Source organism: Nesoenas mayeri, assembly GCF_963082525.1.
Source record: "Nesoenas mayeri genome assembly, chromosome: 1".
NCBI lineage: Eukaryota > Metazoa > Chordata > Aves > Columbiformes > Columbidae > Nesoenas > Nesoenas mayeri.
This window is the reverse complement of record NC_137541.1, coordinates 10,482,493-10,500,476: the sequence shown is the minus strand read 5'-3', so window position 1 is coordinate 10,500,476 and position 17,984 is coordinate 10,482,493. Positions and strand designations below refer to the sequence as shown.

Sequence of the window (17,984 nt, the reverse complement as noted above, 5' to 3'; positions counted from 1 at the left end):
ATGGTTTCTATGACATTCCAAGCTCTCTGGTAGGATTATGACTTAAACCACCTTTCTCCCACAAACCACTGAGTAGACTTCAAATGGTAATTTCAGTCACTACTTAATAGCACCTCTGGCTCAAAGTCAATGCAAGATCCAGTTTCTAAAGAGGGCTAAAAATTAGCTGCATGGATTATGCTGCAATTGAGTACTTCTTACCAATTGTGTGCTAAAATCTTTATATCTTTTTTAATGTTTTTTTTTGTTTATTTCTGTGACAAAGTCCCCCATAAATATCAGGGAGAAATTATTCCTTGATAACATCATGGAAATACAGAAATCAAATATGCACTAAATGTGAGAAGGTCTCAAGATCTGTAAACATTCTGAAAAACAGTGAAAAATATATGTCCCCCAGATTTGTCTTTCTAGAGCGACCCTTACAGGTTACTACTGGGAAAAAAATGGTAAATAGCGTATTTTAGTTAAATGCTAACATGACCTTGAAATTCATGCACAAAACATCTACAAAAACTCAATTATCTCATTTCCTGTCATGCAAACTGATATTCTGTGCTACACGTTATGACACAGACTGACTAATATATATAGCTTTTTACTCCACCTCTCGATAGTTGTCGCTGATTCGATCCAAACTGAGGGAATACAAGAGGTCTCTTCCTCCAACGAACAGTCGCTCTTGATACTCATCCAGCAGCATAATATGAAGACCAAGATATCCAAATGGGCTATGAAAGACTGATGTCCTGTTTAAATCCCAGAGCTCTGAAACACAATCAGAGTGTGTATGATAAATACCAAACAGCTTAGGTTTCATGGCTTCATTTTCATATCCTCCTACGGAACTAGACAACAAGTTGTGGGACATTAAAATGGTAATCATATAATTTTGGGGTAAAAAAGAGACATGAAACACCTGGGAACAATTTTCAAAATAAGCCAGATTTCCAGGAGTTTTGTGTGTGAATCTTTATATAATAATCTTTGTGCCCAATATTTCATGAGATGGGGAAGGGGCAAATAGGTTTTCTCCTTAACATTTTCTGAAAAGGAGAAAACACTGCTTATAACATTAACTGCAAATAGAAAAAAAAAAAAGAAAAAAAGAAAAAAGAAAAAAGAAAAAAGAATGAACTGTTGGAAATTGAAAAAATTCCTGCAAGTTTTCTCCTTGTCTTTCCCTTAGGCATGTCAAACTGCAGGTTTTTACTGTACATACTACACTGTTCTGGTTTTGCATTTTGAGGGGGCTGGGGTTGCTTGTTTTAAGCCCAGCACTCTCTCCACTCAGTTCACTGAAAATATTGCCTCTAAATTCAGTTATAACAGCATGAAATCTGTAAAATGCATATTCACAATTTTCCAAGTGATTACCGATTTTGTCAAGAAATACAGATAAGGAAAGGCTTAGCTGCACATGATCCAGGCTAAAGTCATTTCCACAGAGAAAGAGAAATTCATCCTGGGTAATGTTGCAGAAACTTGGAATCAAGCCTCAGGAAGCAAGGAAGAGTCAAGCACAGGGGTCTTTCTGCACTCTCGAGCAGATGGTGCAGAGCGCAGCCTGGCTTGCAGCAGGCCTGAGAGGCTGAAAATCATTTTGCTGTCAGGAAGAATCAAAAGAAGTCATTACAGAGAGTACCTTAGGACTGCCTCCAAAACAGCGGAGCTGGGACTGGGGGACAACAACTATGTTTCTATGTCTATATTGTGGTGATTTTTTTCATTTTGAAGAAACGAAAATCATTCTTGGTAAAAGCTATTAAATTCCTTTTAGCTTATCCTCACAACTATCACTAAACATAACTTTTCCAATTGTGTGGATGTGGCCAGCATCTGATGCTGGGAGAAGTGTGGCTCTCCCAGAGCTAGCAAAGACAACAAATACGTCCTTATCCAGTTTGGGGTGGAGGCTCCAGCTTTTGTGCCACACCAGCAGCTATGTTCATTCATCCATGCAGCACCTTGTCAGCCACAGAGGCCACAGCTCATCTTCTGCAAGGGGACTGGTCCTACATGCCAGAGAAGGTCCTTGCACAAGTCTGTTACATCCACAAAAGGATTTAGCATGAGCAATTTTCCTCATGAGATACCCTATTTATATCCTAAAGTATAGAAAACACAGCAAATATTTTGAGACAAGGTAAGAAATTTAGCATTCAATGAGGATATTAATTCAACAAATTGCCACAATTTCATTTTAAATTATTATTTATATTGTTTGTGTGATGACAAGGGAATGTAATAATAGGATAAATGTGTTTTGTTCCATTTTTGACTTGGTTTGATTCAAATCAACAGAAGCTGAGAGCAGCTAATCTCTGGAAGCTGTTTCTCTAGATGATAAAATTTCTATTAAAGTCATACTAGAAATTCAGTCTCACAACTGATTTTTTTCCTGAGCTATATTCATAAAGAACCTATTGATTAACTAGCTGTGGAGAATAATGTTATTATCTAGGCTTTCCATAATTTTCTTTTTTTCTTTGTAGAGGTCAAAACACTTTGTACCTCAGTATGATTTGCCTCATTTAACAATGGGAAACTAAGTCACTGAGAGGAGCATCATGATGAGCAGAACAAGAGCCATTTGTCTAAGCTTTGCATAATGACCAGTGAACATATACCCATTATTTGACAGTGATACACTCAGCACACAACTATAACACATAGCAATGTGGAAATGGTGCTTTCAAAGCAAGCTTCTTGTCAAGAAAATCCCTTAGACTGCTATTTCAGAAGAAATTACTTGATTGTGTTCAGATTAAGAATGGAATGAAAGCAGAACTAGAAATATTCTTTTGGTCCTAAATAAAGCCACTCTTTATTTGCAAAAATACAGAACATCCAATATGTTTTATATTTGAGTCAGTCTTAGAGTTAAAAAAACTGCATTTTAAATTATAGTTACATGCAAGGCACAAAAGGATACTGTGGTATCTTTCCCTGATTTATCTCCATGTTGTCCTGAAGGCAAATTTTTCACAAATGAGACAGTATTTCTTTACATAGATCAGAGATATCACTCACGTGATCTCAATGAGAATACAAGGCACAACAAACAGTCCTCTACCCGATCTTGTACACTGCTAACTACTCATTTAAGACTCAGTCCTGCCAGGTACACTTACAACTCTCATTGTCTTAAATGAAAGTTGAGAATATAAAACATTTTTCAAGATGAAACTTGTAAAAAGAGATATTTCTAGGACTACCTCCAGCAAAGCCATACAGGCATATTTTTGCTGTAGGTGTAGAGACAAGCACAGAAGCAAACCTGACATCTGGAATGACTGGAAAACACCAAGCAGTGAAACATGAGGAGAAATTTTGTAACTGAAACACAAATGTACTAATACTATGTAGTTTCTTTGAAAGACAGTAGGATTCCTGGACACTGTAGGATATCTATTTTATTAGGATAGGGCAGGCAAAAAGAATACAGCACCTTCTGAACATCAGGAAAATGGATGGGACATCTGAGAGTCTAAAATGGCACTAGATGCCTACCATTTCTAGGCAAATGAATCTCATCGCCATCTGTCTTGATGTAAATGACCCAGGTGTTCAAGCAGCTGAACTTCATTCATGTAGTGCTATGTCCATTCAGCAAAGATGGTTGGTTTTGATATAGTACTACATGAATTCAGCTACATTGCTTCCAGACTTGAGCTGCTGCAGCCACAGGTTGCAGAGCCTTCACACCCGTTTAGTGAATTGTTAGTTCACGGGTCATTGCTCTTTGTAGCATTCAGGTACCCCCAGCTATTGAAATCAAGACACAACTGGGAGTGAGATACTTAAATTCAAAGCTTAAAGCAACTCTCACAAAATCTACCTTTAGTTACCTTGAAGAAGCTCATGTTTGCAAGGGTTACTTTGTGACTCTAGACTCCTCGAGGTGTCAAAGAGTTGTTTTCCTGGTCATGACAACACACTTAATTTGAAAAATTCAGTTTCTATATCACACCTGAACTTGATCATAACCAAAGAAAGAGGTTGTCTTCTACCAGTACTACGATTTAATGCCTACATTTGTGCTGAGCATATCTAACACACAAGATCAGGTGCAACTGCAATCTTCTTTGAGAACCTGGTCAGAGAAAATTTAGTGCTGCCTAACGTATTTAAAATATTCTAGTGGCTAAATCGGTCACCTGAGAAATAGCAGACATGAGTTCAATTTCCTTTTCTAAATGGATTGAAACCCAGATCTTTATCTTTCCATAAAGATGTCTAATCACAAGCTATTATCTACTGGATTGGTGGGCAAGGATGGATCTTTTTCCATTTCCTGATGAAACTGTGCAAAAAAATTTTCAGGCTTCAGAAGAGTGAACAAGCAGTAGCATGACTCTAATTTACTAGTTAAGTTGCTTTTCTGGGAAAGAAGTTGTGTCTGTAGTGCACAAAATAGTCTGTACATTTTTTTGAGGGGGTGGGGTTGGGTAAACTAAATAAACTGTTCTAGCATGTGGACTAGAAAAATTCTGCTCTTCTCTCACATGGGAATGGCTAAAGATGTCAGCTTTTTATTGAGTTTCTCTAGATCTCTGTGACAAAAAGCCCTTCCTTTATAAAGATCTTGTGTAAAGAAGTAAAAAGCAAGAGAAAAAGAGGATGAATTGTTCGGGTAGTATATATTGTTACTGCCTAACACAGGACAAAAGAGAAAAGACCATTCCTACTTCTATCTTCTGGTAAAAACAGAGGTTCAAGTTGCCTCAGTGTACTAATCCTCAAATTTGAAAAAATGTTATTTATTCTTGTACTATAGTGTTTTTCCATTTTAATTTAAAGCTAAACACTATAATTAAAACTGCAGCGTAACAGTAAAAACAATATTTTACTCAACAAAGAAAGGACTGCTTCAATATTTACGTATTCCTATATGGCGCTTCGCTTGCTTGTGGAAGCCTTAAAATAAGTTTGGGATGCTAGGCTACATTTTATAAGAGAAAAAAATCTTATTTCTTGTTGCTATAAATGTTGGGAACAAACTTGAAGGTTTGTTCTATGTCTGCCAGAGCTTACTGGTGAATATTTGGACTGGTCTTGCTTACCACAATTTCTCTTAAATCTACTTTGGTGAACATATTCATATTAAATCCTCTTTGACAAGATGAATTCTGTTAGCTATTTGTCAAGCAATGTTAATTATTTTCATAATAGCTTCAATTTCTTGAATGATTTAATGATCAATATTTAATTATTTCTAACTTCTAAGACTATGTTAAAGCAGCAATTTCTTCTATTATTAAAAAAAAAAGTCACAATTTTAATATCCTATTTTGATTTTTTTAATATAAATGCTTGATAACTAAAATATGCTTGGGACATTAAATTCAAAAACCTAATTGTTGCTCCACAGCAACAACAGTATAGCAAGTTCTCCTGTATAACATGTTCTCAGAAATTAAGCATGTGTTGAGTAAGATATAACTTTCAACTTTGAATATAGACAAATATCACTACAGATGTTTTTTTGGTTTTTGTTTTATTTTGTTTTCCTCAAGGAGTGAAAAAGCTGCTGTTGCTCTGCTTTGTTTTTCATAATATTACATCACCATAACTGCACAAATCTATTGCTTTTGCCCTTTTTTGCCCTCATAAAAATCTTTGGTTCCCCTTTTAAATTCTGCAGAAGTATAGCCTCACCTCCCACACTACTTCATTTTACAGAACATTCTTCCGGCAAAGATGTTCTCCAGATGCAATCACTGACAAATGAGTCTGGTACTCTGAACATTTTGAGTACATAACATGGACATCTCAGTGCTGCTTTACAGGAAGGGGTAATGACTGGAGTTGCCTTCTGTTCTCATCTATAATGTAAAAGGCTAGAGATATAAAATCTAGGTAATGTTAACACCTGAATGACATTTTTCATTTTCAATTTTCAGCATAGTCTTGAAATACACATATTAGAGTGGAACAAGTTTTACAAGAATTTGATGAAGCTTCTGTAATTTAGGTAATTCAGCTTTTTGGTATATAACTGAGAAGTGAAAACCAAAATCTACTTATATGTGACAAGAAAGAGACAGAAACAAAAAGGAGGAAAAACAAAAAGGAGACCTAGGAGACTCCCTGAAATATCCGTGACAGTCTATGAACTACAGTTTAATAGTAAGATCAGGCAATGCAACTATCTTTCAGTTTTAAAGCACCAGTACTTTCAGGTAGATTTTTATTCAAGGGTACTCCATCAAGAGTCATCCATCAGAAAGACAAAAATATAATCTTACAAGTGGTTGGATCTTTCTAACAAGGTTAAGACCTCTAACTGGCAATATTCCATATGAAATTGTTAACAGGAGTCAGAAGTTTTCTTCCCTAAGAAAAAAAAAGAAACAAACCAAAAGTCCCCCATGCGCACACAAATTATGCTGCTGAATATGAGGTAATGCATTAGCAATTTTTACTTTCCTGTGCTCACAGTCGTCAGTCATCTATATTGCTGCAACAATAACTATAGAGTTGTGATAGTGATTGATAGGTAATGGAAGGATACACTAACTCAGGTGAACCAGCAAGCAACAGAACTAACTGAGCAATGGAAAACAGGACAGTGTAAATTGGCCAGAGATAGCTGAAGTCAATAGTGCTGCATGAAATTTGCTAGAAAAACCTGAGCCAAGAACTTTAAAGGCAGAATTAATCAGAAATAGCAAACTCCCCCAAAAAACCTTGGTGGTAGTAGTGCTAAAAGTTACCACTATACTTTTAAAACACAGCTCTCAAGAGGTTTTAGTATCTTATTTGGGGAACATGAATCAGTAGGAGATAAACTTGAAAGGCTGTGAGGGATACTGAAGTCTGAACTTTCACTGCTTGAGGTTATGTCTGTGCGGCTGCCAGGCAGATGCCTCAGAAACTTGGCAGGGTAGGAGACAGAAAGCAAAGTCTGGTAATAACAAGCAAAACCCCATTAGTCCATAACTATTCTCACATGGTTCAACCTCTGCTCTTAACAGCAGGTGAGTTTGGCTATCTAGCTATATTTGGAGAATCTAATTGGCTTCATGAAGTGAGCTGGTGCAGCAAAATCCATGAATAATTTTGTTTCTTTGGTGCTCTTCCTCTGAATGTGTTGGATCTAGTGCTGAAGCTTAAATTACAGTGAAAACTTCAAACAAAGAACTTTCCCTGTGAGTTTGTTTAAATTACAGAGGCAAAAGTTTCTGAAATTAAAAGGTACAGTTTAGAGAGACAAGAATATTTTCAATCTGTGTGCAATACAAAACTCCTCTCTTTTTTTTTTCTAAGAATATTGGAAAAACCTATAACTGGAACATGTAATAAATCATATCATATTTTTGTTTCCTCTAATTCTGCTAATCTTAGAGCAGAAGAATTTCAGTGGAACTTGAAAGATTTTTACACAGTTAATCATGTTAGCTCGTGTCCTAATTCTTAATATTTCTATATCAAATTATTATATGTCACATGTATACTTTAACATCTAACAAGTTTTTCTTCCCTTCTGGCAAAATAACATACTGCGTTAATCCCACTGTAACTGATCTGGCTTTAGTTACTAAACAACAGAAATACAATCATTACAAATCTACCAGGACTTGAAGTATTGATATGCTACGTACTACTAAAAAATCAAAGTATATACTTACGCAATATTTCATAATGTTTCTAGGTTTTGCTGGAAACTTCTATAGTGTACACTAAATTAAAAACCACACATAATCATCATACTAGCTGGGTTTACTGCAATTTTAACATGAATTTCTACAAGCAAATATCAGTCCAATAAAAAATATCTGATATTCAGTTTAATGTTACTAATTCTGAAAAAGAAATACCATGCAGTGTAATAAAAATCTGTTTTGTTTTGTTTTGTTTTTAATCTAATAAAACCTACATAGTAGTGATGACATATTTACAGACTGTATTAGAATAAAACTTATTTGTAAATCAACTGAAAACATTTACAGTACCTGCTTAATGGTGGTGTATGTTGAATGCTCTTTATATTCTGACAGTAATATATGTGACGCTACCACTTTCTGGATCTCATCGTTGATTTTCATTACAGCCATAGTAAGCTACTATGGCTTCTAATATAAGGCCTAATCCAGAGCTCATCTGCCATTTTTCCCAGTTAAGTTCATTAACTTTGAGCTAGGTAATTACACTAATATACATGAAATAGATGTGAAACAGTATATGAATAATCGATATTCTCTTGTATTTTATCTGAACCTAAGAAACAACAAAGAGGGAGTCGACTTAGAATGAGAAGAAACCTTCATAATTCCACTATTAAGATTTTATTCAAAGGATAATTCCTTGCATGCATTCACAACATGTTTTTAATGATAACAGTTAATATTTAATAATATTAATTCAGTCAACATTTATTTTTGAAGATTTATGTTAAGCTTACTATACTGATTCTATATCAATTTCCAGTTAGCTGGATATGGCTTCCCAAGTGATGTGCCATCTATTTTTTTGATTAATTTTGGAGTATGATAGCAAATTTTGGCATGCATTCAAACAAATTTTCTATGGTCAAGTTGACATACTCCTTATACTAGGGTCTCTATTATCAAAAAACTATTATTTAGCTTTCCACTACGATTTTTATCAGAAAAAAAGGTACACACATCCCTGAATTGTTCTCTGACAATGCAACTCAAAATTGGGGTTGTGATACAAAATATTAAACCATATTCATTGCTTACTCAAAATGGCATAATACCATTGCTGTTACAAGTTCCCAGGTCTCAGTCAAAGATAGTGTAGATGTTTACTCATGTGAGCAATATTACACCAGTATAATATGTGGCTGCCTAAAATTCTCTAGTGTCTTCAAACCCTAGTGATCCTTATGTCTTTAATAAAGCATTTTGGGTAGATGATAAGTGATAATGTTGTGTATAATAAAAATATTTATTAAAGTTAGATTTTTTTCTAAATGTGCAATACATGATAGCAAGTTTCAGAAATGTGATTGTCTATGAAAACATTCCATCAGAAATATAAATTAGAAATTTTTAATATGAAATTATTCCAGTCTAAGGATGACACAAGCATCCATGAAATACTCTTTGAGCACATTATCCACTTCATCCTATGTACCTCTTAGGAAGCAAGAATACAAATAAATGTCCTCTTTAAATTATACTCATAGAAGATGTTTCAAATTATGTTTAATACCTTAAGTGTTAACAAGTGAAAGAACCGATTTATAAAACTCTTGAGTTTTAGAAGATACATGTGGTTCAAATAATCACAGCCATCTCCTGATGAAACACAGACAATCCAGTCTCTTGAGGACTTGATTTATTAAGGTGTACCACTCACTACATGCTTATTACCACACCAGTCTGGGAAGGATAGAATTCTTCCTACAGAGAGATCCAGTGTTTCAACAGAAAGAGAATCTGGTGCTTTCGTTTAAAATGAAGATGCCAAAAGTCAGGGTTTTATGCTGTTCAAAATGACTATTAAATTTAATTTCCTTTCAAAAAGATGGATAAAATTGAGTTATCCCATGTGATTTTCAGGGGCATATGTTCTTAGGATGGCATGTGATTGACAGTATACATAAGGCTATCTGGAATCATCAACATGATAAAAAACAGAATGAAGGAGAAAGGAAGCATTGCAAGAAAAGCAAAAGGCAGAGGGAAAATTGTGATGGAAATAACCAAATATATGAAAGAAAACCTTCAAGATATTATTTTCTGCCAAATCAATTACAGCAGATGCAGAGTTTGAGATAATTTTCCATGCATAAGTTTAGAAAGATTTGCTACAACTCACATACTGAATAAAAGCACAGCCCAGCAACAGTGAATGGAAATGAGTACATAGTTACCCCAAAGTCTGTTCTTTTCAATTGAACAGAAAAGCTTCTCTGGAAGTATTTAATTCACAGGAAGGAGACAATATTCAGCTGCTAAACCTCAGTGTCTTCAGAAGACCTACCTAGTTTGAGTTAACTAGCACTAATGTATACATGATTTGTCCTGCTTTTCTTGATATATCCCAAATGCTTCTAAATATTAATGAAAACTGAATGCATTAAAGGTCTGGTTTTGTGACTTTATTTTCATTATGTTATCTTTTTATTATGAGACAGATTTTTATGAAAAAAATCAGGGTCCTATATCATAGGCTGGACACGTCATATTCAGCTTTTTTTTTTGTTCAAAATCAGGTGTCTGGCTTAAGATATTTATCCAGCTGACTTTTTTGTCAGAACAAGAGAAAGTGTGATTCCCAAATTGGATTTTAAAATTCCTTTATAAAATAATCTAAACACACATAATCTAAAATTAGTAATTTCTATACTCTAGTTTTTAAGGATTTCTACTAAGTTTTAGAGACAAGGTTAAATATAAATGAATTCCACCCCAAAATGTATTCTATACAGCAGCTAAGGCTGTACTTTGTCAATATTTGCAATTTTAAACACTGCAATGAAGGGCAATTCACAGAAATAATTGTCTTTAAGAACCTTTGTTGTCTCTACTTCTTATCCTCCAGTATGCCTAATTATCTGTAAAATGCTGGTTAGATTAAATGACTTGGAAGAAAGAGACAGGGAAAAACTTTACTTGAATAACTTGAGACTTATTTGAAACCTTTCAGAATCAATAACACTTTGCAAATATTAACAGTATAAACTGTTGGCAAAGACAAGCTTCTGCCATTTGACTTTGAGCCAGTAGAACTAACCAGATTGATTTCAAGTAGTGTAACCCAAGAATAAAAGTCAATATGAGGCAGCTATTAATGGTCACATAACTATTATGAATTGTACTAGGAGCCACTGCATATTTTCGCATATTATCCTTAAACCTTCACAGAAATGTACACCCATCCTCCCACCTTTTTTTTTTTTTCTTTTTTTTTCCCCCCACACCATTTGTTTCTGGCAGATTTTGCAAGGAAAGGGGAAATCCTAGTGTTTGTTTAGAAGTTTATTGTACATTTGTCATAAACATTTGTTTTTTCATGGCAAACTTGTGCATCTAATAGAGTCAGACAATAGGTCTTTTGGAATTTCAGACATAATTTGTGCTCCTAAACCTGTCAGATGCTTTTAGAAAAATGGTGGTAATAAAAGCCCTGTCAGACTGTGGAGAAATCTACATGTAGAGGGAAGAAACAGTCTCCCCACATTACAAGTAACATCTCTATATCCTCCTTTGACCTGATGTTAACAATAAAAAAACCCAACAACTCTTCTCCCTTCAAAATGGAACATGTCTCAGTATGACTCTGTCCTGATTCATTTTGCCCAGTATGTATAAACAGCATATAGTTATGAGGTATTCCTCCATTAGTTCTTCCTTCACTGTAACTTTAGAAATTTACCTTCATCTTTATGCTTGGTTTAGCATTGGGGCTTAACTTCAGATGTTATGAGGTCAACCTGTCTTCTTATAGCTGACTTTACAGTAGGTAAAACATGAGATAATTTCATTAGAGTCTTTATTTCTCATGAGGGCTATTGAAACAATGGAAAAAAAGGGTTGATACAATGGATTCATTTTTGTATATTAGTTGTGCAGAAGCCCATAGTGATCTAGGGATTAGATGTCAGAATCATTGAATTATAGAATCATAGAATCAAAGAAGCATAGAAGCATAGAAGCATAGAATCATAGAGCAGTTTCTGTTTGAAAGGAAATTCAGAGATAATGTGGTCCATGCCATGGATAGTGACATCTTCAACTAGATGAGGTTGCTCAAAGTCGAGTCCAATCTGACCTTGAATATTTCCATTGATTGGGCAGCCACAACTTCTCTGAGCAACCTGTTCCAGTCTCTCACTACTTTTTCTTTATATCTAATCTAAATGTATCCTCTTTCAGTTTAAAATAATTACACTTTGTCACATCACTACAATTCCCACTAAAAAAGTCTTTCCCATAAGCCCCCTTTACACACAGAAAGGCCAGAATAAGGTCTCCCTGGAGCCTTCTTTTCTCCAGGGTGAACAACCTCAACCTTCTGAGATTTTCTTCATATGAGAGATGTCCCAGCCCTCTGATCATTTTTATGGCCCTCCTCTGGACCCTCTCCAACAGGTCTGTGTCTTTCCTGTACTGTGGACTCCAGAGCTGGGCACAGTACTTGAGGTGAGCTCTCAGGAGAGTGGAGCACAGGGGGAGAATCACATCCCTCAACTTGCTGGCCACACTTCTTGTGATGCAGCCCAAGATACATTTGTGTTTCTGGGCTGCAAGCGACCATTGCTGGCTCACCTCCAATCTTTCATCCACCAATATCCCCAAATTCTTCTCTACGGGGCTGCTCTCAATCCACTAATCCCCCAGTCCGTATTGATGATGGTAATTGCCCTAACAAAGGTACGTGACCTTACACCTAGCCTTGTTGAACTTCATGAGGTTCGCATAGGCCCACTCATCCAACATGTCAATGTCATTCTGGATGACATCCTGTCCCTCAAGCATATCATCTGCACCATTCAGCTTGGTGTCATCCACAAACTTGCTGAAGTTTCACTTAATCACACTATGTTTCTTATGAAGAAATTAAATAGTATTGGTCCCAATACAGACCCTTGAGGGACACAACTCTTTACTGTATTATGTACAGATCAGCCCTGCAAAAATATACAGCCTTGGACAATCCTTTCCTCTAGGAATTTGCAATCTGACTGGAAGACAAAGCCAAAAAAAGAAAACAAAAGGAAAGCATTTCTGTTTTGAAGGTGGAGAAAATGAGAGAATAATAATTTGCATATTCAGAAAATTCTCCAGTATTTGTATATAGCCCTACATGATTTTGCAAGATATTCAAGATGTCTGTGTAACTATTGGACATTTCCTATTTTGAATTTCCTATTTTGAAATACCATGGGTGATACACAAGTCTATTCTTCTGTGATGAGAATTTGCCCTCAGAAAGAAAGGAGCAGAACACACACAAGGTATTAGAACTGAGAGGGAACATATTTCTGGCACTGAAAGAATTTTTAAAGGCTTTGAAAAATGTTTCCATCCTGAACTGGAATAAAATGTTAAAATATAGAATGTTTTCAAACATAGAAAAAGCCTGTTATTTTCACACTGACCTGATAGAAAATGTTAATAACTCTAGATAGTCTATTTTGATAAAACAGTTTCATATTTTTATTGCAAATAAACTAATATTTCAAAATGAAATGTTATTTGAAAAAAATAGAAGTCTTAATTCAAACATGTGAATATTTTTCCCAAAATATTAATCAATGAAAACATTCAATTTCCATGATTTTGTAATGTTTCATAGAAAAAAAAAAATCAGAAAACCAAAACCAAAATGCACATAGCCATCAAAGAGCTTCTGCATACTTTCAGCTACCTCTGAAACCAAATGAATGTTTGGAAAAACAGTGTGTCATTAGTGAAACTGTTATGCATTTTTATAGTAGTATGTAGAGATGGAAAGATGTAGGGAAGACATGTAGAAGAAAACGTTCAGAAGGATTGCAAGACAATTTCTAACTGTTGACTTTTGAGATATGAAGATTACTTTCAAAATTAGTTTAAACGTAAACATGAAAACTTTGAAGATATTATAACTATATATCCCAAATACCATATGATTGAATCTGACAGAAATGTTTTTGTTTAGGATACAATAGAAACAGAAACTTATATTCTGTACATTATTTATGAGCCTCAGACTATCTGAGGACATGTTAATTTTGTAATACATGCTGCATCTTGCACCAGTACTTATCCATCAGAATACAATTCTCCATCCCTGATACTATGCAAAATATGTAAAAAGAACATCAGGAATTGTATGAAATAGCTTGTCACAGAATAATATATTTATCAAACTGTCGCAAGTTAGTACTCTTAGGAATGAATAGGTCCTAAACATATATTATTTAACTGAAAGCTATTTAATTGTTTATATTATATTTCATTAATACTTTACAGGAAAATGTTACACTTAAGTAATTCTGCCACTTACTATATAAGCTTAACTGAAGTTCAAGGGAATTTTCTCTATTTAAAAATTGAAGAATTGGGAACATTTTATTCTATTCTGACTCTTGTAGAATATTATAAAGTCATGTCTGGTCTGAAGGCAGTAAGACAGCTTTCTTTGTAGAGAAAAAATTTTAAAAAAGGAAAAGTGTTAGAAAATGTTCATTTGTGTAAATGTATATGTAATATATCTAGTTTATTTAGTCCAGCTTTATCCACAGAAACAGATACTATCTATATAAAGATTCTGATTTCAACATACTCTCTTGCAGAGGGATGTATTTGTCAATCTGAGTTGCATGAACACTAAGATACCACATGGTCCATGATGTGTGTTATATTTGTATTGCAAGAAAACCAAATGAAAATGGTCTTCATTGCATCTTTTGTAATTGTCTCATCCACTTGTTCAAGTAGCGTGTAAGATAAGTATAAAACATTCTCTCTCCATTTTACATGGTTGGAAGCAATGAAAGATAAAGTTGCTAAAACATAACACAATTGTATATACTTGCTCTTGAAAGAAAAAAAAAAAAAAGAAAAATATCAGCAAATACTTCAAGAACAAGATAAGGAATTGTGTTGAGTCATTTAGCAATATGGATACAAATAACGTGACAGATCCATTAGCTTCAGAATAATCTGCAAAACTGAGCACCAGAACTACTATTATATGAACCAATTAAAAAAAGATAGGAGGAAGCATTTGACAATCTACTCTAGTTAATAGCTATGCACTGGTTTGAAAAGGATTAATTGCCTTCCAGGTTATTTGCCCATCTCCATTTTCCTTGATAAAATTTATATTAAAGAACAGAGTTTTCTGTACTCACAGGATATTGATACAGGTTATTAATTGGATGTGTCACCTTTCCAAGTAAAATGTTTCTCCATAACAAAAAGATAAAAAAGAATATTTACATCCATCTCCTACAGGCATCTGAGGAAAATATTCTGTGACCCATAGAAAGTGTATTTGTGTACATGTATATATGTATGTTTACATGTATATTTAAACTCCTTTGCCATTCAGGACTGCCTCCCAAGTGACTCTGTCCATCAGGTTCCTAGACAGGACGATGTCTGCCCTCCAGAAGTCCAAGGTAACAGTTCTGCTGATCCCCATCCTTACTTCCCCAAGAACTGGAAACTTGATCGTTTTGTGATCCTATGCCTAAGAAAGCCTCTAACCACCATATCACCCACATGTCCTTCTCTGTTCACAAACAACAGCTCCAGTGGGTGCCTTCCCTACCTGGCTCACTGACCAGCTGTGTCTACACACTCCAGGAACCTCCTAAACTGCTTACTCCCTGCTGTGTTGTATTTCCAGCAGACATCTGGTAAGTTGAAGTCCCCCATGAGAACAAGGGCTAGTGATCCTGAGACTTCTTCCAGCTGCCTATAGAACATTTTGTCTGTGTCTTCATCCTGGTTAAGTACTCTATAACAGACTCCCACCAGGATATGTGCCTTGTTGGCCTTCCGATTGGTTCTTACTCACAAAGACTCAACCTTATCATCACCATCATTAAGCTCTAGACAATCAAAAAACTGCCTAACAGATAAGGCTACCCTGCCGCCTCTCCTTCCTTGCCTATTCCTTCTGAAAAGTTTATAGCCATCCATATAATAAATAAAGATCATCTCTAAAAATTGTCACAGTACTAATTTAAAATTACTTATTTTCTGTGCAAGTCTAGCCTAGTGCTTCTATTAATGCCATTTGTCAATAACTATTTTCTCTGTAGTTATCAGTTCTTTTGTCCATGACCATCATCTTTATCTCAATAGCTTTAAAAAATGCTAAATAGCTATTGAAAACAATTACTTTTTTCTTCCTTACTGAATTTAACATTTTGCTAATTCATAGCTCAGTTAGGTCAATGTCTCTGTATCAATTATTTATTTCTTTCAAAGAGCTTAACTCTTTAGAATTTGCCCTGCTTTCTTTCTTGTTCTTTTTAGATGAGTTATAAAGATCAGAATGCAGGGCCTTCAGAAGGGTTCATTTTCACTGTGGATATGTTGATGGCTTGCTATGATGAAGGTTTACATGTGCTGTTACAGTAAGGCAGAAATATAGATGCTGTCTGTACTGAAATCTATTAGAGAAGCGATGCTGTTTGCATAGATAGATAGGAAGCTGTGACTTCCACTAAGTCCAGCTGCCCTGTTCTTGCATTTATACCAAAAACACAAGGATCAATCCTTTAACAAAAATTAGGTATCTCAAAATCCCATCCTCTGCTTCAAGTAAGTTGTACTAAACCCATCTAAGGAATCCCTTAATGTTAAATATTTATTTCACCTCCTTTTAACATTATGTAAGGGAGCTTTAAATAAAATTTAAAAAAAAAAAAAAAGAGGAGTAAGTCTCCATAATATTATCGTAAACATTCAGAAGTTTAATTACACAAGAGTTCAAGGAAATTTTGATTCATTTATTCTTAATTATCATTATCTGTCTTCCAATACCACCCAGTTTGGGCTTTAAGTCACAGAACTGAACACACAGTTACAAACACTAAATTTCATATCAAGCTACAAACTCTATGCAGGTCATGGCATTTTTTTCTTGAGTTCTAATGAGTCTTTTGGGGTAAAAAAAAAAAAAAAAAAAAAAAAAAAAAAAAAGGAATAGAAATATAAGTGATTAGAGAGTAGTATAACAAAAACTGAAATGCATTTGACATCAGTAACGCACCATTCAGCCTCAGTGTCTCCAAGAGAAACACCATAGTAGCAAAAGAAGATGGCACAAACATTAAACATTGTGCAAAAAACAGTATTATAAATTGCAAGTAGTTTTTCACTGCTGAAACATATTCTGAGGGCCAGACATGTAGGGATGTAGTTAACCTATGTCCACTGGCATAAATTAGGTTTCATTTACTTACACCTGTGTAAAATCTGGCCCTCGATGCACTACATTTCTGTTTGTGATTTGTACATTCTGCTGATCTAAATTACAGAAAGAATTTTCCTGTGTTAGGAACAAGAAGATATGAAGTCTACTATTAAAATCCAAATTCATTCCAATTTACTAAACACTTTTAAGATAAATTTTAAAATGCACATCAAACCTACCGGTAATGTTTGTAGCCCTTTCTTTTATGACTGCAATGATCTCTAATTGTATTGAACTAACAGTGTAACTTTCATTTCAGATGCTACAGATTCATGTTTAGACTAAAGACTGCAGGTTCAGTCCCCACAGTATTTGGCCTCTCCTTGCAGATTAATCATGTGCAATAAGTGGCAGAAGCCTTCAAAATGTATTAACACAGGTGGATCTTTGGTGCTTATTTGTAGTCCTGCTGAATAAGCATGCTTCAGGCTGTTTGTATAGGTCCAGTAGCAGGGTTAGAACTTGGGAGTGACAAGGTTACCTAAACCGTAGCACAACTAAAGAAAGTCAAGCCATCCAAGAAAATCAAGGTTGATTTCTACATGTCACATTTGAAAACTAAATATGTACATTGCCTGAGGAATGCATTTGAAACAGCAAAGTCTGGTTGGAAAGAATGTTTTAAGAGCACTATTTCAGCAGGGATATTTCTACTGGGAATAAATAAACTGTTGAACATGCCTCATTTTTTAATGCCCCACAGATGTAAACTTGATTCTATTGTCTATAATTTAATTTAATGCTTGGAATGTTCTAGTAATACACAGTAACTGATATGCCCTTTGATTAGGAAACAGCCAGACCAAAAAAGTTTATAATTTTTCCTGCTTTATAGAGCCTTCTTATTGTAAAGAGAAGATTAGTTTTACCATTAATTTGTATTATTCAGTCTTTATTAGAAATGACATACAGACCTAAGAGAAAGACAATGCCTGCTTTATGTCTTTTCTTATTAATTGGAAAGCTTTTCTACTGTAGATGTATGGGATTTTTTCTTTGTGTTGTTAATTATGAACAATATCTTGTAAGTTTAAATAATGATTCAATAGAAGCATTGGTTGAAAAGCACTATCACCAGTACTGTGAAA

The 17,984-nt window shown here is 34.8% G+C and overlaps 1 protein-coding gene across 1 annotated transcript in view; it reads right to left on the bottom strand.

The window, feature by feature from the left end:
- Positions 1–718, bottom strand: part of SEMA3E (semaphorin 3E) — a gene marked incomplete at its 3' end in the record, with an annotated part of 67,750 nt that extends 67,032 nt beyond the window's left edge. The window contains exon 1 of the mRNA XM_080345816.1: positions 608–718. Coding sequence (XP_080201942.1) covers positions 608–703 — 96 coding nt within the window. The 5' untranslated portion in view covers positions 704–718. The remainder of the gene's footprint in view (positions 1–607) is intronic.
- Positions 719–17,984: the final 17,266 nt, after the last annotated feature.